The sequence below is a fragment of the Pangasianodon hypophthalmus genome, chromosome 1 (assembly GCF_027358585.1).
Source record: "Pangasianodon hypophthalmus isolate fPanHyp1 chromosome 1, fPanHyp1.pri, whole genome shotgun sequence".
Taxonomy (NCBI): domain Eukaryota; kingdom Metazoa; phylum Chordata; class Actinopteri; order Siluriformes; family Pangasiidae; genus Pangasianodon; species Pangasianodon hypophthalmus.
Window position 1 is genome coordinate 24,762,897 of NC_069710.1, and position 23,192 is coordinate 24,786,088.

Sequence of the window (23,192 nt, forward strand, 5' to 3'; positions counted from 1 at the left end):
GAGAGAGAGAGAGAGAGAGAGAGAGATGGATTTTTTAGGTTAATTTGGGCTTTGATATGGGTTAATGAGTTGTTTGTTTAAATTTATTTGTGTGTGTGTGTCTATACCTGTCTTCCTTGGTCTCTAAAGAACTCCCCCGCATTGTCGATGACCTGTTCATCAGTCATGTGACCATAGGGCTGCTCCTGACACACACTCAGCATTTCCCACAGAGTCACCCCAAATGCCCACACATCACTGGCTGTAGTGAACTTACCCTAATAATAATAATAAGAAGAAGAAGAAGAAGAAGAAGAAGAAGAACTAAACTCAATAAATAAATTAAAATAATTCAGCTACTATAGCAGAATTAAAAATGTTCAAAATATAAATGAGCAAATACAGTAGATTAGCAAATGAGACATCATCTCATGTCATCAAACACTCCCATGGTAAGAATAAAGAGTAATGAAATTTCTGTACAAAATTGCTAATGGTTTATAATGCACAGAGTGTTAAAACACACCCACACTCACCATGAGAATACACTCCCAGGCCATCCATCGAATAGGAAGCACAGCCCTCCCCTGGATCCTGTAGTAATCTCCGGCATACAGGTTTCGGCTCATGCCAAAGTCGGCGATCTTAATGTGCCTCTCGCCCGTTCTGTCGTCTCCTTCCCCCCGCTCTCCCCCAACCAGGCAGTTGCGCGTGGCCAAGTCTCGGTGCACAAAGTTAAGCGATGCCAGGAACTTCATCCCAGATGCGATCTGACTCGCCATGGAAATTAGCGCAGGGTAGCTGAAGCACAGAACATATAGGACATTTAGTTCATATCTTAGTAGTTTTGATGCAACTTACTCTTCTACACATTCTAAACAATGCATTAGTTTTAAAAAAAAAATCCAAAACACAGATCACTGATAAATCAGTGATTGTACCTGATGGTTGGCATGTTGTGCAGTGGCCCGGTCTTGTCCAGTAACACTCGCTGGGAGAGGTACTGGTTAAGATCACCGCTCTCCATGTATTCAGTAACCATGCACAGAGGGTCACTGCTCACACACACACCCAGCAACCGGATTATGTTAGGATCTTTCAGACGAGACAAGATCTTCACCTCTTTGAGGAAGTCGTTCCTGCAGAATAGCATTTGCGTGTCACGTACAGATCAATGGAGTAATTTGTGCTGGATGATTGAAAAAACAGGTGCGCCTTACCTGGCGTTTTTCGAGGCATCAGGCCGCAGAATCTTTACAGCTACCAACAGAGGGCGTCCTTTCCTCACATTGAAAGGGAACTCAAGATTTGGGAGGTCCTGAGGGTTTTCAATCTCACACAAATGAACCTAAGAGGAGGTATGTGGACATACTGCTGTTAAGAGACATCAAGCTGCTGAGAGGCTCTCCAGAAGAAATGATGAATGATAATGCTGGATACAGTATACGTCACAAAATGCTGACTGACTCACTCAGTTACTCACAGTAACAAGTAGCTTATTCGACATTAAATAGCAACCATTGTTAGCATTTTAAATGTTACAGCAGAGCACTGATGGCTCTTTGATGACCGTATTGCTTCTGTACTGAACTCATGTATACACTACCTCTCCAAACTGTCCTTCTCCAAGCTTCTCTTTGAAGAGGAGCCGTTCCCGCTGCAGCTCAGGAAGGGGCGGGCACTCCGTGGGTGAGGCCGAGAGGGCAGGAACCGCGTACGTGTTGTTCCCACTTACACCCTGCAGGCTGATGATGTCTGCTTCTGCATAATGAGGCACACTGGGCCCACCCCCTGTGGCTTCTGCATAATGAGCCCCCAGGAGTGGAGGCGGGGCTCCAGGGTATGGGGGCGGGCCTTCCTGAACAGGCAGGGCTTTATCGTCCATATCTAAACTGCATGCTGTATAGGAGATATTCAGAGAGGCAGGATGATGGAGAGAAAAAGATAACATACGGTGTGAACTGAAACTTGATTTGACTTGAACTAGTACTAAATAAAATTATTTAAATCAACGGATAGTTAATGTTAGAAAATTATTTAAATGTTGCTCATAAACATTCAATTAACATTCTCACAGACCACCGTACAGTAGTGATTAGATAATTTACATGCTGCTGGAGGTTACGACTGTTTATGGGATTAGGGGATGAGAACATGGTGCATTGTGTATTAATTCCTCAATATACAGAAACATAAGGGTTTTACAGACACACCTGGGATCTTCATATTCTTTCTTTCACAGAGAACTGCACAGTGAAATGTTTCACTCAATCAGTTTCTTTCCCTGAGAACACTTTAACTGTCCTATATCCTACTGGATCTCGCTCACTCTCTCCCATCGTAACCCTGTCTGTTTCTCTCTTTATCCGTTACTCTGTGAGGCAGAGACATGCCTCGCTCTTACCCTGGGGCAGGTTTTGGGGTTTAACAGACTCTCTGGAGCAGTTTGGCAGCCTGTTGGGGCCATGTCTCAGGTCAGACAGAAGAAGGTGATAGGCTGGGTTGTTTAACAGCAAGGCTGGTCAGACACACACATACACGTTCACAGAACACAGTACAATACCACAATGCATGACACACAAAATACAGCGCAACACAAAAACAAAGCAACAAACACGATTTAGCACAACATACAAGCAACAAAAAAAAAACACAAATAAGGTGATAGTTAGGGGAGATGGGAGGCAGATAAGGACATAACTGTCACAGATCAGATGCAGGACCAAGACAACAAAGCAGGCAGGGTTACTGTTATTCATACTGCAGGCAGTTAATCAACATTTCATCAGTATGTTGAGTCAACACATATACAGTTATTCATAATGATCCCGGTACACTGAATATTCAGTATGTGGCATGCCTTTCTGTGTGTGTGTGTAGACAGATCTAATGGGAATAGTGAATAGAGTGATGCTTTAATCCCTCCATCTTTCCAGCAAAGACAGTGAGTCTTTGTATCTGGTTAGTGAAGTGTCCTTAAGTACATTTTCTGATGTTGCTTTGGAAAAGTTCATTTCTCTCTTTCTCTGATTTGGTCTCCTTTACACTAAAATAAATAAGAGCCACTGCTTTTTGTAATCACACTAAATAAATCCAGGCTATGAGTTTATGTTGTGCATACAGCTGCTCCCACGTGCAAATTTAAACCCAGAACAGGTTTCTATGTTAGTGTCAATGGACATTTTTCACCACCTGAAAGAGTGCAATATGATGTTCCACAAAGTTCTGATCTAGACCTTGTATTGTCTTACGTGTATATACAGCCCCTCAGACATGTGGTTTGCAAGTTAAAAGCTAGATTTAACAGCACAGCTATGCAAAATGTGAGATATATGAGCTTGGATGAACAGAAACATCCTTCTCCTAAATTCTGGTAAAACATATGTACTGATGTTGGGTTTCTATGTCTGCCCACAATAAGACTGCTGATTTCACCCTCGATCTCAGTTGCTATTCTGTGATGCCAAAAGCTATAATGATGCAACCCTTGATGCCGGGCTATCATTTAATTCATATATAAGTAACATATCTAAAAAGTGGATATTATTATTTTTGAAAACAGCTAGGTTAACACTACAGCATGCTGAGAAACTAGTAAATTCTATCATAATTCTAAGATTTGGCTGCTCCAATGCCACCTGCATCCTCAAGCAATGAAAGACAGTACACATCACCTCACTATTAAACAGTTGGCTGTCCACATTGACTACAAATTTTCTGCTTATGACGCTGCAAGCTCTAAATTATTTAATGCTGGGCATACTTTGCTGACCTGCTGATATAATATAACCCATCCTGGGCACTAGAGGAAGAGGATTTTCTATATTGCCTCTAAACTCTGTAACAGTCAACATCAGGAACACTAGCTCTATATGTGTTTTTAAATCTCTGTATCTTATTAAATGATTTGCAAATCATTGTAATTGATTAACTAATTGTCATAGATTTACAGTTCATAAATAATTATAAATAACTGTAGATAGTTTCATTAATATGCTTTACACTATAAATACTTTGTTTAATCAATTGTATGTAAGAAACGCAATATGTAAGGGATAAATGTTCTTTTTCTTCTTGTTCTTCTTCATAATATTATTATCATATTATTATCATTATCATCAATACACATCTGTAGTTGTGGTGTGTTACCTGTGCTGTCACGCTGCTCTCGAGGGCGTACCACAGTGCTGGGCTCCTGGTACTCTCCATCTCTGTCCGTCTCATCAGGGAAAGTGTGTATGCGTTGGTAACGACTGGAGTATGTGTGTGTGTTTGTGTTATTGATCACCACATTCTCCGAAGGAACTGAGAGGTGAACTCGCAGCTCGTCGCTGGAGAGGCTGCCCTGGGCCTGGACACACACAGACACAGATTTAAAACAACTTTTGAACAACAGAATAATATTAAATTTTGAACAGCACCTCTCTCAAGCACAACAGTAATATACAAACTGCTAGTGTAGAGCATGTCACCTTGCCGAGCAGCTTCTTCCAGTACTGCCTCCATAAAATACCAACTATGACAGCCAATAGCAGCAGTATTATGCCCACTAGGCAGCCAATCAGGATAGCAGTGTTGCTGCTGTCATCCTTAGCAACAGGTAGTCCTGCCCTTGGGGTGATAGCAGCAAATTCATCACCAGCATCACCTTTAAAAAATGGAGAAAAAAGCATACATAAGTGCGTGCATTTATTTGCATTTAAAAAGCTTTTTAAAACACTGTTTCACGCAGGGGCGTTTACGCTACTCCATCACAAAGGCATTATGAAGGAACTCAGGATATTTGCACAGTGAGGCAATCAAAGCATTACCTTTTCTTATCACCCCTGTGTGCTGATTCAAACAGGCAGCAATGAGCTTTGGATGACCACGGTGCTTTCCGGGGTCAAATAGACACGGCCGCCCGTGTGTATGCATGTCTTTATATGTTTGTATGTGAGATAGATTTTACAGAATTCCAATGCAAAGAGAATATCACTAACATAACACATCCAGGTAGTATGACAGTGGTTTTACAGATGCATTAAAAGAACAAAATACTTCACACTCAGGAGAGCTGTTGCAGTGCTTTAAGAGCCAAACCACATGAGAATAGTAGATGCTAAAAGTCCCTAGCCAACCACAGTTATGTACACAGCCTTATCAGCACACAGTTCTCCTCTCCCCCTCATTTCACCTTCAGCCTCTTCTGTTTCTGCCTTCCTCTCTTTTTCAACAATAACCTAGTTGGCTTTAGGTATGTGGAAAAGACAACAGAGAGAAAGAGGGTATAAGAGGCTGCAAGACAGAGAGGTGAAGGAAAGGCTGGGCATTCAGCCACCCAGCAGACGCTTGCAGACTGTCAACTCAAACAGCTCTCTGACCCTCAGCAAATTTGGGGGAGGAGAATAATCAGGTGGTGGGTTGCACTTGTTTGAATCATGACCGAGTGCAACTCCGCAGTACTCTCAACTTTCCTCTTCTACATCAGATGCGACACAGCATGCACGGATATTCAAGTCACACAGGGCACAAATTGAGTGTTATGCAGGAGAAGAGTGGAGTATTCATTTCTGTGCTTTCTCAACAAAAATTCACAATAACCAGCTACCAGCTTATACTAAGTTAGCTTTAATGCTTTCTAATTTATAATTCTGTAAACAAGGAGATAAAAGAGTAAAAAAAATTGAGTAAGAAAATCATAACTGTCTGCTTGTTCTTTATCAAGATAGGCTGCACTGACTGATGAAAAGTAAAGTAGTAGAAAGCCAATTCCCCTATATTGCGTCAAAAACTGAGGAAAAGCTACAGATACAACAAAGCAGCATTTCTGGCCTGTAGAAGCAGCACAAACCATTTTACTAACATTATGAATTTATTGCTGATCTAATCACTTGTATTAACAGAATACACCAACATCTTGTGCAGGACTTTACAGCTCAAGAAATTTATTTTGTATTGATTTAGCCTTTAAAACCTTGAGTACTGCATTGTGAGTCTGTGTATGGACTTCATTAATCTCACACTCACTCTCACACACACACAAGCAGTATTAAGACTCTAGTATTAGAACACTGACTCACCCATTTGGCGCCTGCTGGAGTTGGTAGTGCTGGGAAAGATGGAAGAGGTCAGAGAGGGCGAGGTGAGGAGAGGAGAGCGAGGAGTGAGGGAGGGAGGAGGGGTCGCTACAGATGGTAATGGTAAGCCACTATCAAACGGCTCTGAGAGAGAGAGAAAGAGAAAGAGAAAGAGACGGAGAGAGAGACAGACAGAAAGAAACAACACAATTACTGTGAATTCATACGAAATTAGAAATTAGTTTATGTACCATATCATGTGTGGAATTAAGTTTTTACAAGTATACAAGTGTGTGTGTGTGTGTGTGTGTGTGTGTGTGTGTGTGTGTGTGTGTGTGTGTACGGGTGTGCTATGGCGTGTATGTGTATACCCAAGTGGCGAGTGACAATTTGGCCGCATGGTGTATGTGCGCGTGATTGGTATGTACTGTATGAGAGTGTGCACATGTGAGTGTATGCGAGTTGTGTGTGGCATGCTTCTGGTGTGTAAAATATGTGAGACAGCATTGTGGTGTGTGTACCAGAGTAAAAGCTGATCTCGCTGATAAGCAGCCAGCGGTCAGAGAAGGTGAAGTGGCAGCGGAGGATGTGCGCAGGCCGGCCACCCAGAGGCAGCGTGACTGTGCGTGAGGAGGGGTCACGCAGGTCACTCAGGGGCACGTGCACACTCAGAGCCGGCTCACTCCATGGGCTCAGCAAGCTCGCCTTAAACTCGCACAACACCTCGGAGAACACACGCACGCCCTGTGTGTGCCTGTTATTGCTGTGCACCTGCCAAACGCATACACACAGACACATACATGGATTAGAGCACTGCAAATAAACCAGCAGGCAACAGGAGTGCATTGTAGAGTGCATCTTAAGACAACACAAATACTGAGCATTATGACAGACTGCTTTTAAACATGATTAAATTTGATCCATTTGTTAAAGTCCTGAGTTCTCGAATTGCACTTGGGAGTGTCAGAGCAAATTTTATGACCACAGAAACAACAATGGAATTCCAGCAATTGAGAAAATGGAGTAGAAAAAAGTGGGAAACAGTGGAGGAATTGAGGTGATTGAGAAGACACAAGGGAGAGAGCTGATGAGATGACGACAGCAGTGAAAAATCAAAACCAGATGTACTCACACCTCTGCCTGGAAGTGAGAGGAAAAAAGAAGAGGCACGAGGAAAGAGGGGGCAAACAGACGACTAGTGTGACAGTTTAGTTTTTCACCTTACATGTGTGAGGTCAATTTAACTAAACATAGGTTCACACACATTTACACAAAGTGAATGTTCATTACAAAATAAACTGATCAAATAACTGTGAGCTGTTGTGGGTGGTTAAAGTTAACACTTTCTGTCAGGATTCCTTCTAACTCACCACACACTTCCCCTGGGCCCTGCAGCAAGCGTTCTAAGCTGTTAGTTTAAGAGAGGAGTTCCAACAGATAAAAACCTATTTTTAATGTTTTGTGTATGAGGGGGCAGAAAAACACATTAAAAGCAATTTCTATCCCCTGCAGACAAAGTGAAGTGGGAATTCTTAGGGCTAAACTCAGGAATCTGCTGGGAGGGAGCTATAAATCTCATGGAAAAAAAACAAACAAACAACTGAGCGGGTCCCTCATGCTTTGTCAGGCTGTTGGGCAATATCCTGAGTTCAAATGAAATAATCCTAGAAGCTCCAGGGAATGTGGCTGTGCACAGGTCACAAGAAAATAGGTCAAAAGAGGAAACAAGGCTAGGAGAGTTGAAGGAGAAAAAAAATGGAAAGATAGAACAGTATCGGTGGAATTGTGAGGATTGTGTGAATGGAATACTTACTGGCCAAAGAAAATGTCCAGTTTTGGTGAGCCTGTTCCCACTGCAGTCTCAGATTGCCTGACAAGAGTGGAACCTGATATGGCTTTCTGTTGTTGCAGCCTCAAGGTTCGGCATGTTGTGCGTTCTGAGATGTCTTTATGCTTACCATGATTGTAAAGAGTGGTTACCTGAGTTACCGTAGACTTCCTGTCAGCTCAAAACAGTCTACCCAGTCTCCTCTGACCTCTCTCATCAACAAGGCATTTCCACCCACAGAACTGCCACTCACTGGATGTTTTTCGCACCATTCGTCTCTCTGTAATCTCTACAGACTGTTGTGCGTGAAAATCCCAGGAGATCCCCAGTTTCTGGCATCACTGTCCATGCCATGGCCAATGTCAGTGATTCACTGTTTGATAACTGAAGCTCTTGACTTGTATCTGCATGATTTTATGCACTGTGCTGCTGCCACATGATTGGCTGATTAGATAACTGCATGAATGAGCAGGTGTACAGTTGTGCCTAAAAAAGTGGCTGGTGAGTGTAAGTGAGCAGTAGGAATGTAAGGAATGTACTTTTAAGGACATCATCAAAACAAACCCAAAACTGTATACAACTCGGATGTCAAATAAAAGTGACAGCTTTTTGAGTAAGTGCACGCATATAACGTATATGAGAGACAAACCCCCCAAGAAGAAATGATCACACGCAGAGCTGAGCTAGACCAAACTGGAGGTGCACTAAATTGTTGTCTGTGTTGTATTTTAGGAGCTACACATTTACACCACAATAGTTCCAATCACGAACACAATCACTGACACCCATCCACATCTTCTCATTAAACCTGTGCACACACATGTTCTCACCTGCATGGTGTGAAAGAGGCGTGGTTTCTCAAAGTGGAACTCTATGTCGACGGTGGGTTTGCCCAGCGCTTCACGGCTCCAGCCAACATAGTCGTAACCCGGCCAAACCCGTAGCTCCTTACTTTCCGCAAAGTCATCCCCTCCTAACACCCCATCACATAGCTGACCCAAACCTCCAAACAACACCCTGCGGAGAGAGAGGGAGAGAGAGAGAGAGAGAGAGAGAGAGAGAGAGAGAGAGAGAGAAACCAAGAATGAATTTGAAGGCCAAACTTATACACAACCAAAGGGAACTGAGTTCACACAGCTTTGACACAAAACATGGGCAATTCCCATGGACACATCATCCAGCAAGTTAAACACATACACACACAGCTGCAGCAGTTACATCTGGCCTGGGTAAAAAAAAAAAAAGAAAAGCCCTTAGCTCAGCTAATGCAAACATCTCAAGCCCATTAAAAACACATCTGGGAGTGCTTACACCCCACAAGTACCAGCTCTGACACACACAGAACCTGACAGTCGGTGATGACAGTGGGTGAGGAAGCTGTATTTAAAGAGGCTCACATTTATCATGAGGTATGAAACCACACAGGATGAGGGAAGAAGGAAAACTGAACATTAGGTCAGCCCCTATTATATCAGTGAAAGTGAGGATAGTAAATGAAACTGCATATGGTCATGTGGGTAAGCATTTCAGAGCTGGATTTTTATTCCTACTTGTCGAACACTGTGCCTCAGATAGAATGTACTAGATGTGCAAAATAATATGGTCAAATTTGTTGTAATACAGGATCTTGAAATTAATTGCAGCACTTTTGCGGTGGCAAAGTAATACTGTCCAGCTGCTGTTTGAAGTCACCTCATCCATCACTACCTCATTTGTGTGTGTGTGTGTCTTACCCTGATTCCACGCTGCCGTCATAGATGGAGTCATTGAGATAAACAGGGGAGCCGGAAAGGTACATAATGTGACCCATTGGTGCAGTATAGGCCTTCAGTCCATCTAACCAAGAGAACATTACACACAAACACACCAGTGAGCATCAAAAACACAAGTACATACTCCGCATGTGTCTTCTGTATAATTTTCAATATTCAGATATCTGTAAGTTAATGAACAGATATACCATTAATCACACATAAACAAAAATTTTAAACACAACAAAAGTTTTATGGAAGGTCAGATCAATATTTCAGCTTGTATCCCTTCTGTAGCAGCACACGCTCTGGCAGAGGTACCTTATTTGTGTACCTTTTAGCTATAGTCCTCTCTCTCTCTTTTATCCCATGAACTTCATCCGCTATCCAACCTCTTCCAGTTACATGAGCTCACAGACACCCATGATTAGCTAGTGTCATTATGATTGACAAGGGAAAGTGTCATTCCTCCCACCCTCCTAGAGAGCATGGTTGTGGCATCGTTGGGACTTGAACTTGGAAATGAAGAAAACCCATCTACTAGCAGGTGTTTCCAAATGTTTGCCTAGTGCTGTAGGGTATAACATAAAGGTGTTGTACACCGTACCTATTAATCTCTTGCATAATGAAGAGTTTTAGTCCTTGTATTTTTCTCGAATTTGAACATCACCTTATAATGTTAACTCTTTTTTTTGCACTGTTTGGTGGAATAGTGTTAATAACCTTACCACTCCACAAGCAGCCATAGAGCTCCACCCTCAGACACACACTCATCATGCGGTCGGCCAAAGGGTAGAACCGGACCATTCGTGCTATGATTGGAGGACCCAGGTCCTTTAGAACCACGTCATATGTGTTCTCATTGCCCGAGATCACCTGAGACATACACACAGAAGACAGATGGTCTAACAAATGATAACTTAGAGGTGGTTTCATATATCACAATAGTGTTCACAGATTTTTAGAAAAGGTTAGATGTTGCATAAACATGTCAAGACAAGTAAAACTCAATCAATCAAGAGACCAAAAAACACATGGAGATGAAAAAGATTTCTGACTGACCTCCTGGCCCCAGCGGTCCTTCCAGGTAATCCACTGGCGGCCGTCCCGGGAGTAATGGAGCCGGTAGCTGCGTGCAAACTCCCGCCCATGCCCATCAGCATGGCGACCCTGAGTGCCCACCAGAGACAGGAAGTGCAGCTTGCGCAGGTCCACCTGTAAATACTCTGATGGAACTGGGAACACCGAACCTAAAGGACACCATGCACCATCTCCCTCTCCTGTACTCAGCCTGAGGAACACAGAAAGACAGTTTCACTAGCACATGAATAGAAATCATGCCATGGGTGCTTATAAATGACAATCTCAAAGAACACAATTTCCTAGCTCCTCTCCAGGAAATCTACTACCCAGTAGGTAAATAGCTGAATATCAGAGGCAGGGGTGATGGAAGTTGACTCTGTAGAGACTCTGTGAGTCTTCAGGAATCGGGCTGGTACACTTGGTCCCAGCCTCATACACTCCTCACATATAATATACTGCACATTACACACTTAACTGGCCACAACTATCAGGATCTTGACAATCTCTGGTTGGTCATTTGCAATGCCCGTCAGATAACTATATTGTGAAAAGGAAGCGATTCTTGGCCAAGTTTAGTGTCTGGCTTGTGAGATCTGACTTCTGCTTATACTTCAATAAAATAAGTGCCAAGGATGCATATCAGTAAAACAGGGAAAGCTGCCAGTTATATTCATTCATATTCCAAACTCAGAGGGCCAGATGTACGTATGTGAAGAGGCACAGTGCCCACACACAATGTGTCTGACATTAATGTTCAATTTACTTAAGCTGTAGCTCAACACATAAACTGTGCCTGGGACTGCCTATTAAATGTGTCGCACATGAAGTGCAAATTGTGGTTTAAAAACCATTCTGAAATGGTGAAAATGGTCACCCACAGCGCTGTAAAAAGCTCAGCAATAAAGAAAAATTGCAAGCTTAGAAAAGAAGAGATAAATCTTAGACTCTTGAGTCAGAACAAGTGAAAGGGATGGAGGGCATTAATACAGGTGATATGCAATTGATCCCCAATTGGTTTTGTTCTAATGAAAAGAAATGCGAGAGGAAGAGTAACACTATCCCTCCCACACAGAGATTATGGCCAAATTTGCTCTCTTGGACTTCCAGCCACATATTTTCGTGCCATCGTCGGGATTCTTTTGTGTATTCCATTTTTGGTTAAACTTTATTCCATTTTTGGTTAAACTTTATTCCATTTTTGGTTAAACTTTATTCCATTTTTGGTTTGGACGACTGCAGGTACTATATCATTTCATTTACAAAATTGTAAACGTGGCAAAAAGTTCAGCTTAATTCATTTAATTTCTTAGTTGGATGTGAAAAAACTGATGTACGTGTTCCAGATGTAGGCTATGCACTATGACCAGGGTTGCCAGTTCCTGGGTTGCATGACAAAAGCAGTGCAATAAGGAAGCAGTATTACAACGTATAGAATCTTAGTGATACATGCAGTCCCCTCCAAAAGTATTGGAATGGAAAGACCAATAATTCTTCTTCTTCTTTTGCTATATACTGAGGACATGTGGGTTTAAGTAAAAAAGATGAATCTAAGACAATAGTTCAGAATTTCAGACGTCACTACCTGATATTTACATCTAGATGTGTTAACAACTTAGAACATGGCAGCTTTTTGTGGAGAAAGAAAGGATCTGCTCATCAATTCAGAAATCTACAGAAACACTCTGTCTGCCAATTTACAGAGAAATGCATTCAATCTAATTGGGAGGAACTTCATCACGCAGCAAGACAATGACCTAAAACTTTATAGTGCCAACACAATAAAGGACTTCATCAGTAAAAAAAGTGGAAAGTTTTAGGCTGGCCAAGTCAATCACCAGATCTTAACCCAGTTGAGCAGCATTTCACTTCATGAAGAGGAGACTGAAGGGAGAAACCCCCCAAAACAAGCAACAAGTGAAAGAAGCAGTGGCACAAGCCTGGAAAAGCACCGCAAAAGAAGAATGCACAGTTTAGTGATGTCAGTGGGTTGCCAGCTTGATGCAGTTATTGCAAGCAAGGGATATGCAGCCAAATATTAAGTGTTATTTATTTTAGCCCCTGCTAATTCCCTATGGTTTAAATTTAACCTAATATGTAATCAGCCACATTTCCCATTTCTCCAATTTTTTTTGTGCTGACAAATACTGTACATAGAAACAAACAGAGAATTTCTTAATGTCTATAAAGCTCTGGTGAGGCATGACTTCTGACTGCAGATGATCTGAGGTTGAACTGCAATAACAATCCTGACGGAAACCCAGCTACACTTTAGTCACCCAATGCCCCACTCATCCAGATGATGAATTTCCTACATGCTGCCAAGACCTCACACTACCATACCATATGTACACACCTGGTGTGAGAGTCTCCTGAGGATTAAACTGTGCAAGAACCGACAGAAAAAATATTAAAGGGGTCATTGAGAATGTGTCACCGTAGCGGTAATTCATTAAGAGGCTGCTGAGATCCAAATGATACCTAACTGAGACTTTCCACATAAGTTCCTTCTTCCTCACCATCACATATATTTAAATGTCACTTCTAATAGTGTGGAATTATATGTGTACAAACACTATAGTGTACCAGAGAGATAAAAACCTGTCATTGCTGCATGCTGGAATAACAGAAACAGCTTCTGCAGAGCAAATGTGAAAGAAGGATGAGCAATATCAAAGGCATTCCATTACTGAGACATGAAATTCATTATCAGGATACAAGAACTATATTTAATATAGAGCTTCATTTTTAGAGCTTAATCAGCCTTTCATGGTCTTTAAGGTGGTAACTGCACCATGTACTGATATATGACAGTGCATGACTATGAATCAATCTCTTCTAATTAAAATACAAGTGAGAGTTTTACATTGTTCTGTACCCCACAGTGTAACACACTACCTCACTGGTGGAGACCCTGTGAATGTTCCAACAACCACATGATCCCTGTAAGGCTTGCCTGCTCCATGTAAATACCCGTGGCTGTCTTACACTCAATATGAGCTTAATCACAAACACATGACCAGCATGTTGGCCAAGGACACACACACACACACACACACACACACACACACACACACACACACAGACCCCCACCTGCCCACCCGCAGACCAGACTAAAAGATCTCTCTTAAAATAATAAAAGAGTGTGCGTGTGTTTTTTGGCCTGTGCTCTGTATCAAATAAGTCTACCCTAGACAGTCAGTGCAGTAATGCCATTACCTAATGTGCTATATCAGGATACAGCTCATTACTAACATCTCACGTAATGCAATAGTGTCACTTTACGTGATTTATAGAGAGCACAACAACCACACACCCTAACTAGCACACACACACATATACACACACACATATAGATGCTTACCTGCCATGTTTGGCCTCAGTGGAGTCAGACCAGGCACTGGATGCTGAGATATCAGAATCTGGGATCGTTCCATCCTCCATCCCCAGTGCATAACGACACGTAGCTGTTGTGTGTGGGAGAGAGAAAGAAATAAACAAATGAAAAAAGTGGTTAGTTTAGGGTGCCTTTATCAGACTACGTTTGGGGAAAAAAACTTTCTTCCAGTCCTCAGCAGATCTGGACTGCGTGATTCATGGTCAACAGTTACACTTGCTCGGTCATTGAAGTTATTTGCTGCTCTCCTAGAAGGCTACATTGGTCGACCATTCTTTCATTAACAGTGGAATACAGGAAGATGCTGCTCTACCTCATAATGATGATATCTTGATATTCTGGTCTTCATATAGGCCCTTATTCAGGTTGCATACCATCAAATCTGTTCGCAGGGGCGTTAGCTGGGCTGTTAATCATCCTGAGCCCAGATTCTTCTCCATCAAAAAACTTCTAAAAATGTTCTTCTAAATAGACAGTTTCTATGCATTTCTTTGGCATGTGAGGGCTAATTGTTTAAAAAATGTGAAAACTGAAACAGTTGCCTCAGGTGTTATCACTGTTTGCAGGACTCTTAGACTGATAAAATGTAAAACCTTTTGGCTATCAAACACGAGACTAGGTTAGTCTGGTGTCGCTAGCTAAGGGGAGGCACAACTAAGCTATCACTGTATCAGTTTAGCTGGCTATAGTGCTATGCCAAGTACGTTAGCTGTCCTTATGCTCTGCTCATATCACGTTCACATAACTTGGAACTCGTACGGACATTTACACACCTTGTTTTCCTGGCTCAGCATGGGAGGATGGTAATGTTTCAGTTTCAACCCCTTTACTTGTACAAAATCAGTGTATATCCATTTCTCCCTCACACTAACTGACTGTTTGAGCTAGTGTTTGGCAGAACTGAGACCTGTCAGCCAATGGCACATGATTATTTCCACATATTTTCTTGTAAACCCTGTCTGATTGGTCTTGCCTCTGTTCACTGAAGATACAAAATTACAACAGTGCTGTTTTCTTTTACTTGCGTTCAGTTATGTAGTGACAAATCGCTCCTGTGGGGAATTATTTGGGATTAAAGAAAAAATCTTCGGGGCTACAGCCCCAAATGCCCAGGCCAGGTTATGCCCCTGTCTATTCATAATCGGACTTCAGTTTAATCTGACTTTAGCCATAGATAGAGTTCTCTTAACTCCCTGCTGGTGAGTTTGGAAAGCACATTTTCTACAGTACACTTTCATAACTGTATATACCTTGACATGATACTATTAATTTCAGTAAAAATAAAAAGACAAAACTATGGGACTTCCTCCATTGAAACCATGTTAAGAGTTGAATTTATTTTATTTCTTTTTCTTTTTTTTTTGCTCACCTTACATTTTTAAATGTGTACATTTCCAGATCACAGAAAACAACAAATCTTTTCCAAAAATAAGGGTCCTATAGTGTGAAGTATTTCCACACGGCTAATATGATGGAATCTCCTACACGTTTGCTTTACTGAATAGCTCACGGATTGTTGTTGTTCAGGCTGCATTGCAACATTGCACTGTGTGACTGACTTTAACCTGCTTTACACTGTTGCGCTACAGGCAATTCTCTGATATTCTGATATATCTGTTACAGGACCTGATTGAATTCATTCTTTTTTTCCTTGATATCCAATCAAGTATGACCAATGCCGTCTCTAAAATAAAGGATTAGTGGGTTGGAGCTTGTTTCTACACAGCTGAAACTAATTCATTACTTGTGTTCAAATCACTCTTCATTTTGATGCCTTACAACAATTTCATGAATACAAAGCAGATTTTACATCATTACTTACATCATTTTGAGGGGATTTGTTCACTGAATGAGGGCCATAGTGTGGTCACATCTGATTTGTAAAAGTGACTCCAGAATATGACGTACTGCTCCCTTAGCTCCCTTAACTGTAGTAGTTTGACAATGCGACAGCGCTCAGAAGCACTTTAACAGTGTGAAAGTGGTCTACTGAAGCTGCTTAACAGTTTTTCAGTTTATCTTTCATTAAAGATACATTACTAGCATTAATGATAAAGGACAGTATTCAGTCAGTACCAGGTGTCAAATTTGACAAGTAAAAGCACAATGCTACCATTTGTATGAAATATTTGGAGTCACAGGAATTCTGAAATAAAGTTTTATTGACAGGAAAGTCCAATATATTTAATTTCTATACAAGGCTTTCTAAAGATAAAACTCTCAGTGGCTGTTCTAAAGAATTTACTCTGTACTCTAAAGAATATACTTAAGTATAACAAGTATCAACTAAGTACAGCTATTAAAGTTTGATATATAATTACATAATTGGAGTGAACTCAGAAAAAAAAAGATGGCAGCAGATTCATGAGGCAACATACAGCATCCATGCGTTCTTAAAATATTCACAATGCAATTTAATACAATAAAACCTAGGCAGATGGTGTGTGTGTGTGTGTGTGTGTGTGTGTGCATTCACAAGGAGGGAGGGGACTCAGTTGCTCTCCATGAGTCACTGAATAAGAATGTTATGGATGGGAGACAAATTCTACCCCTGCTGTGATGTGCGCGCACACACACGCGCACACACACACACACACACTTCTCTATTTCATTACATCATCACCCTGCTGCCAATAAAACTCTCTCTTCCAAACATGCACATTGCAATGTGTCCCCCCACCTCTTCTCTCTGCACCACTCTTGGGGTGTATTCCAATGTAAGCATGGGAAAAAAGAATCCTTATTACAATTTACCACCTTAAGGTCAGGATAATAGAATATTTTGTTAAAGTATACACAGATCCTCCAACACGTAGAGGAAACAACATATTTAATCATTATTAAATATGATTAATCATATCTTCGTCTTAATCGTGATGTGACTTTTCAGGACGAATGCACTGTGAATATAAGTTGTTAATATGAGCACTGCTAAACTTCCATTACCCACAAACAGCAGGAAAGAATCTTGCTTTGTAGACTCTGAAGACCCTGGGGTTTTCCTCCATATCCACACTTTGTATGCTGTCAAGGTACGGATCTATGGCACGTGACTGATCGAGAGTGTAAAAGCGGGCATTTGGGACAATCCTTAAGACTTTATCGCATTCCCGGATGTAGGCTGTTTCACGTGATTTCATGATGTCTCATTGTTCAGCAGAGAGTCATGAATTCAGTGTTATTACTCATTCAAACACTAGTACAGATTGTTCCTGTGAGCGGGAAATAATATGAAATAATTGGTTCCAATACGCTCAACAGGGAAAACTTAAATCTGATTTTCCATTCAGAGATAAATGAAGTTCAAAGTCATTTTATCTCTGAACATTATCAAAACAGAAATTACACAACTGGGGATGACATTTTAATCTTACTTGAGTAAATATTTAAAGAGGGATGTACACAGAACCGTGTATCCTTCAGCTCTGTTTTTACACCACGCTTTAACTTGTAGCTAAATGGCATGTGCTACATGCATTGCACTACACAGGAGTGTGCAAGGCAATTATGTTATACCCTATATAGAGCACATAACTAGTGAACAGGAAGTTATTTGTGATCAACGCAAATATTTGCATTAGTATTGTTACTGTTAAAAAATATTTGTAGATTTATTTGTTTAAAAATATATTTTTACTCTAACTGATATATCCAACAACTTTATCACACATCAAATTTTTTTCTACTTGCTAATCAGCTAATTATCGGCTCACACTAGCCTGATGGAGCACAGGGACAGTAACCACGCATCACCCCTAGCTACATATTACTATTATAACTATGATTTACTTCACTGTACAATTATCTGAATGCTACATTTGTAAGCTGACCTACACTCACATCCCTTGCTTTGTAGAGTCATGAAGATACGTTAGATAAATCATGAAGATACGTTAAAACGGTTTCTACTGGTTCTAGTGTTTGGAACTTAACTTAAAATGGGTGACGCGCGAACAAGAGCTGTTCATGTCTTGTGGCATTTAGTACATACCCTGTATACCCTGAAGATTTCCTCTCGTGCGTAACCACTGGATTTCAGTAAACATGTCTATTGTTAAAAGTGCTATAGAAATAAAATAGAACTGAACGGACTTGAACCTTTTATCTCCCTTCATACTCACCCTTCAGCCTGAAACTCAGAGCACTGTCTCCATCATGAACATATCATCGCAGCAGTATCGTGTTCAAATAAGCTCATGCAACTAAGAGGAGGGTTAGTTCAGCTCAAAAAGAATGGAAGTTCTGACAATATTCACTGAGCTTTCTAGACACTCCAAGGACGGCTAAAATCCTACCATTTCCTTCCAAGCCGCACATGCTTACATCCACAGGTACAGTCTGCAGCACACATTATTATTTCTAGTTAAGAAAATCTCTTTCTGAATGTGCTGCCAACATATTTCTAACAAAGGTCCTTTTGCTAGTTTTAGCATGTGACAGTAGCAGAAGGATTTTCAGCTTCATAAAACCTGCGCCCTTTTACTCTTTCCTTTTCTGCAATATTCATTTGTTTCATTTAAACTGTCAATATTTGGCAAATAAACACACACACACACACACACACACACACGCCACGTGGACTCGAAAGCATGTGAACCATCATCGATCATGCAGGTTTGACATCACTAGTAGTGCTGTAAAGAGATCAACAGAGAGAGGAAGAATAAGCAAACATCGCTCTAAAATCGTAATGTTTAAATGGAGCATGATTTAAAAGCAGAAATTGTAATGTGGGCTCTTCATTTCCCCCTCCCCGTCATCACACACACACACACACGGGTCTTGAGGCCTTAAGCCCACCTTCATTTATTCAGTTTGACACACAACTAATGGCAGTGCAGAATGACCGCCTCTTCCTACCCGAGTCAAAATGCCACTCGTGGTCTTGTGCCGTTGTCGAGGAGAGCAGGAGCACGCCAAGGAGGAGACGCAACATCGGCTGCAGCCGTGTTGCCATGGCAACAGCAACACACCCGGTTACCTGTCTGGAGTGATTGCCCCAGACATGCCTAAAGGGGGGGTGGGGAGGGGTATGGAGAAAAAGAAAACTGTAGTTAATACTAATCCTTGACATCTAGTCATGAATTAACCACTTGCAATCTACTCATCAGCCTGACATTAGAAGACTTTTAGCCATGTAGCCTGTCACAAGGCAAGAGTTTTTTTGCAGTACACGCACTGGCAAGATAAAGCCGAGTTCATTGCATTAACTCGTTAACAACTTTAACTAATCATGTTATTTGAAACCCAACCCAAAGAACGAGCGCAAATGTGCTACACTCTTGATTCAAACAGCCACATGTTCAGACGAAAATGTCCCTAATCAGTTTCCTTTATACTTCATAATGGGACAGGCACTACAACTATAGAATATCACTATTATGTAAGGAATAAAATACGACAGGGTGTGCTGTGCAAAAATAAGCCACAGTAAGGTGGTGTGATAAGCCCTGATGCAAAGTGCTACCATCCCAAAGTGCATTATTTTTGATTAACCACACGGCTGCGCTTGTTCTAGTGTTATTATTTCTATAGTAATATACACAGCGACTTGTATGGTGGACGTGCTGCATAATCTAAGACTAATAAAAATTCCCTTTTTAAAAAAAAACATGTTTTAACCAAGTAAAATGTACAACCATTAATGTGAAGACATTTTTGTTAGGAGACATTTATTTAACATTTATGGACAGAGTCTTGGTTGTAATCGCTGTACAACACATCTTACTTACTTCTATAGTAACATCTCATTCACAGGGATTTGTATACCAAACAAACTGCATAATCTAATGCTAGCAATAGACAGAAAAAAAACACGGTATTTAACAAAGAAAAAACGTCTCAGAAAGAGTCTCGAGTGTCAGCTCTTTGTAACTGAGTAACAGAGGACTTTGTACTTTCCAGTTTCTCTGTAACATGACAAGCTGCACTTCTTTGTCTTATTAACTTCAAGGGAGAACAGGAACTAACTTGCCTTGCAGACATTCCAAACCAATAAATATGGTTACAATAATATATATATATGGTTAAATGATTAAAAATGTGTTCTTCATTAATAAATAAAGAATAGTATTCATTGGGAAATCTCTGTGGAATAAGAAGAATAACACAGTTGTTATAAGAAAATAATCTACTTTGTATTTGTATCACACCACCTTGCTTTGGATTATTTTCCTATATCAACATACCCTGCTGTGTTTTATTCCTTATATAATATCAATATTCTGTTGTTATATTGCCTTGCTTGTTATGGAATACAGAGGGAACTGATTAAGGGCATTTTTTTCTTGTTGAGAAGCTGTTTGAACCAAGAGTTTAGTATATCTAGCCAAAATAAATCATATTAAAACCGTGACTTTGATTCGTTTCCCAATGCAATTATATACATGAACAGCATACAGTATATTCTGCAGCACTTGCACATATTAAATTAAATTCCCAACTACTAGACAAAGGATCAATAAATATACAGAAAAATGTATATTTCACTTGAATGAATAAGGCTTAACCTAATATAATAATATGCGATGCATCAATACCTATCGCTTTTGAGTACTGGTCTAATACCACTCATTTACTCGTAAAAACTGTTCTGATACCAAGATCCGATACCATGCCATACTACATGCACTAACCCTAGTAATCCTACTGTCGCGCTAATGAACAGCCGACACAGCGATCTGGATGCATTTCAAACCAAAGCAGACTGCAAACTGTGCTCTGTGAAAATATCAAGAGGATCTCCTTGATTCTCCTTGACTTCCTACAATACAAGTAACCTGATAAAACTTTTTATGGTGTTCAAATAGCAACTATAGTAGAGACCTGAGTGCACCGAGCAATATTAGCAAGTTGCTCATTAACAATGAGTTTAATTATACAGTGTGATGCTGTGTATTGCGTGGACACAAAGGTATTCCTAAGTGTGGAGCAGTGCAGCAAGCTTGCAGTGAAACTGTTACACATGAGAGCACTTCAGTTCTGCGAGCACTGAGCACTTCCTTTCCCCTCGCTCGCCAAGGCACGATTCACAATACTTTGCGCTCATTTATCTCTGTTACTGCCCTTGCGCTCGCTACTGACGTTACCGTTTGAACTTCATCGGAGCTTAAATGTAAAACTCATCATGAGGAGTTTACTGCTGCACACGGCAGCAACAAAGATAAATAGATTCTTTAGATATAAAAAATGTTCAGTATCGTCCCTGATTGCTGAACACTTAGTAGGTTACTAAATTTTGGTACTAGTATTAGTATCGGTATCGATGAGGACAAAATACATGAACTTGCTCTGAAAAAATGGTAAAAATGCATCCCTAATATGCACGCAAAACCATTCTATGTAACGTAGGAGTACAGTACTCAGTGCAGTTCAATACAGCAGGAGTACAGTACTCTTCACTTTTTCCCGGGAATAATGAACCAGAAAACAGAAGTTAAAAGGGATCATGGCATTATTTTCAATAATGTCATTTAGCTATACAATAAACACTAGCTGTCTTATTACAGATCTGGTTGACAAAAATGAAGACCCTCTTTTTGTGTGTGTGTGTGTGTGTGTGTGTGTGTGTATATAGCTGGTTCGTTCGAGCAGCAGGAACAGGTGATGCTGTCTTGCTGCATTCAAACTTGCAGCCTTCAGGCTTTCATTTAAACCCCCTTTAATTCAGCTGAGCACCGCGCCCTGCCTCCCATTAGCGTAACAGAGTACATTCATCCTCCTGCAGCATAAACACAACTCATACACACATTATGCTGTAATTACACAGTATACCATCTGCTCTCCTGTCTCAGTCTGGTAGCATTGAAAACAGCAGAGGTTCCTTCATAGTGGCACTGAGCATCAAGGTGCTTCCCTATTTCCCAAAATCAGTCGAAACAAGAAAAATAAAACTGACTGTAGAAGTTTGGGATGTGTGGAGTGACACAGAGAGAGAGAGAGAGAGAGAGAGAGAGAGAGAGAGGATAGGGAGGGAGGTGACATTTGTCACTGTGGAGAGTGAAGGGTTTGTTGTGTAGTCTCTGAAGGAGACAGCTGACACACAGCTGTGCAGACACAAGGGCAAACAGAGTGAGAGAAAGAAACCAAAGGGAGGTGTGGAAAAGAAGCGCTGATCACTGTTATGGGATACACTGAGAAGGGAAGCATGTATAGTTCCCTACTTAATGGACTTTGGGGTGTCTCTGTGTGTGTGTGTGTGTGTGTGTGTGTGTGTGTGTGTGTGTGCAAGCTTAAGCAAGTGCAGCTGTCTTGTGCCAGAGACAGGCGGTGGCCAACACACACAGACACACACACACACACACAGACACAGGATGCAAGTGTCTCCAAAACTCAGAGAACAGAGAGAGAGAATATGTGAAGAGTGGGAGCCTCATGATTCAGTGCTGAAATGCAAGCTGCGCATTTATTACCGTTGGCTCGCTGGATCTGCACACATCCGTTAACAATATGGTCAGCTATTGAGTAACCCTAGCAACCCATTACCATTCTCAATGGGCTGAATCCACAAAACACAGACAAGGATTAAACTCTATATTCCTTGATTAGTTTCTCTTTTTTTCCATTGGACAATTAAGCAGAGACAAACTGAAAGAGAGAGAGAGAGAGAGAGAGAGAGAGAGCGCACTAGCATGAAGGAAACAGAGAAACCTAAACAGAAAAAAAAAAAGACTTCATCAACATTTGAAAGAAACTTGACAAGTCAACATTGTGGAAATGGAAAGTGAGACTCCAGCTGGAGAAGGATCTTAAGTAAAGTGATAAGATTGGCTCGGAGACGCTGTATCTATGAGTCAAAAATCTTTTTCGTCCCTATGCCCAAAGACACACGGCGACAATACAGCTGTAATAAGTTCACTGCTTGGATGGCAAGTCTGCCAAACAGCCTCCACCTATGCAGCTTTTCAGCGCCAAGAGGCCCATTGAGGGAAGAGTTTCAGGAATGATCTGGGATTTGGAACAGCTGCACAACTACGCTCAGTTCGAACACAATACACCCAACACATCTCGGGTCTGTAAAGTCATTTCTGGGGAATTTCACACACCAGTTTTCTTTAGCCAGTAAACATTCATTAGCCAAAAAGCTGGAAAAATGCCAC

At 41.0% G+C, this 23,192-nt stretch overlaps 1 protein-coding gene across 1 annotated transcript in view; it reads right to left on the reverse strand.

Moving 5' to 3' along the window:
• ddr1 (discoidin domain receptor tyrosine kinase 1) overlaps window positions 1-23,192 on the reverse strand; it is a 43,295-nt gene that overhangs the window by 5,058 nt on the left and 15,045 nt on the right. The window contains exons 2-17 of the mRNA XM_026940053.3: window positions 18,955-19,103; window positions 14,062-14,164; window positions 10,680-10,908; window positions 10,346-10,493; window positions 9,600-9,702; window positions 8,697-8,883; window positions 6,560-6,809; window positions 6,042-6,182; window positions 4,452-4,627; window positions 4,129-4,330; window positions 2,384-2,497; window positions 1,586-1,878; window positions 1,200-1,327; window positions 921-1,118; window positions 516-780; window positions 108-257 (exon numbers count right to left, since the gene is read on the reverse strand). Of these exons, the coding sequence (XP_026795854.1) occupies window positions 108-257; window positions 516-780; window positions 921-1,118; window positions 1,200-1,327; window positions 1,586-1,878; window positions 2,384-2,497; window positions 4,129-4,330; window positions 4,452-4,627; window positions 6,042-6,182; window positions 6,560-6,809; window positions 8,697-8,883; window positions 9,600-9,702; window positions 10,346-10,493; window positions 10,680-10,908; window positions 14,062-14,164; window positions 18,955-19,051 (2,784 nt within the window). The 5' untranslated portion in view covers window positions 19,052-19,103. The remainder of the gene's footprint in view (window positions 1-107; window positions 258-515; window positions 781-920; window positions 1,119-1,199; window positions 1,328-1,585; window positions 1,879-2,383; window positions 2,498-4,128; window positions 4,331-4,451; window positions 4,628-6,041; window positions 6,183-6,559; window positions 6,810-8,696; window positions 8,884-9,599; window positions 9,703-10,345; window positions 10,494-10,679; window positions 10,909-14,061; window positions 14,165-18,954; window positions 19,104-23,192) is intronic.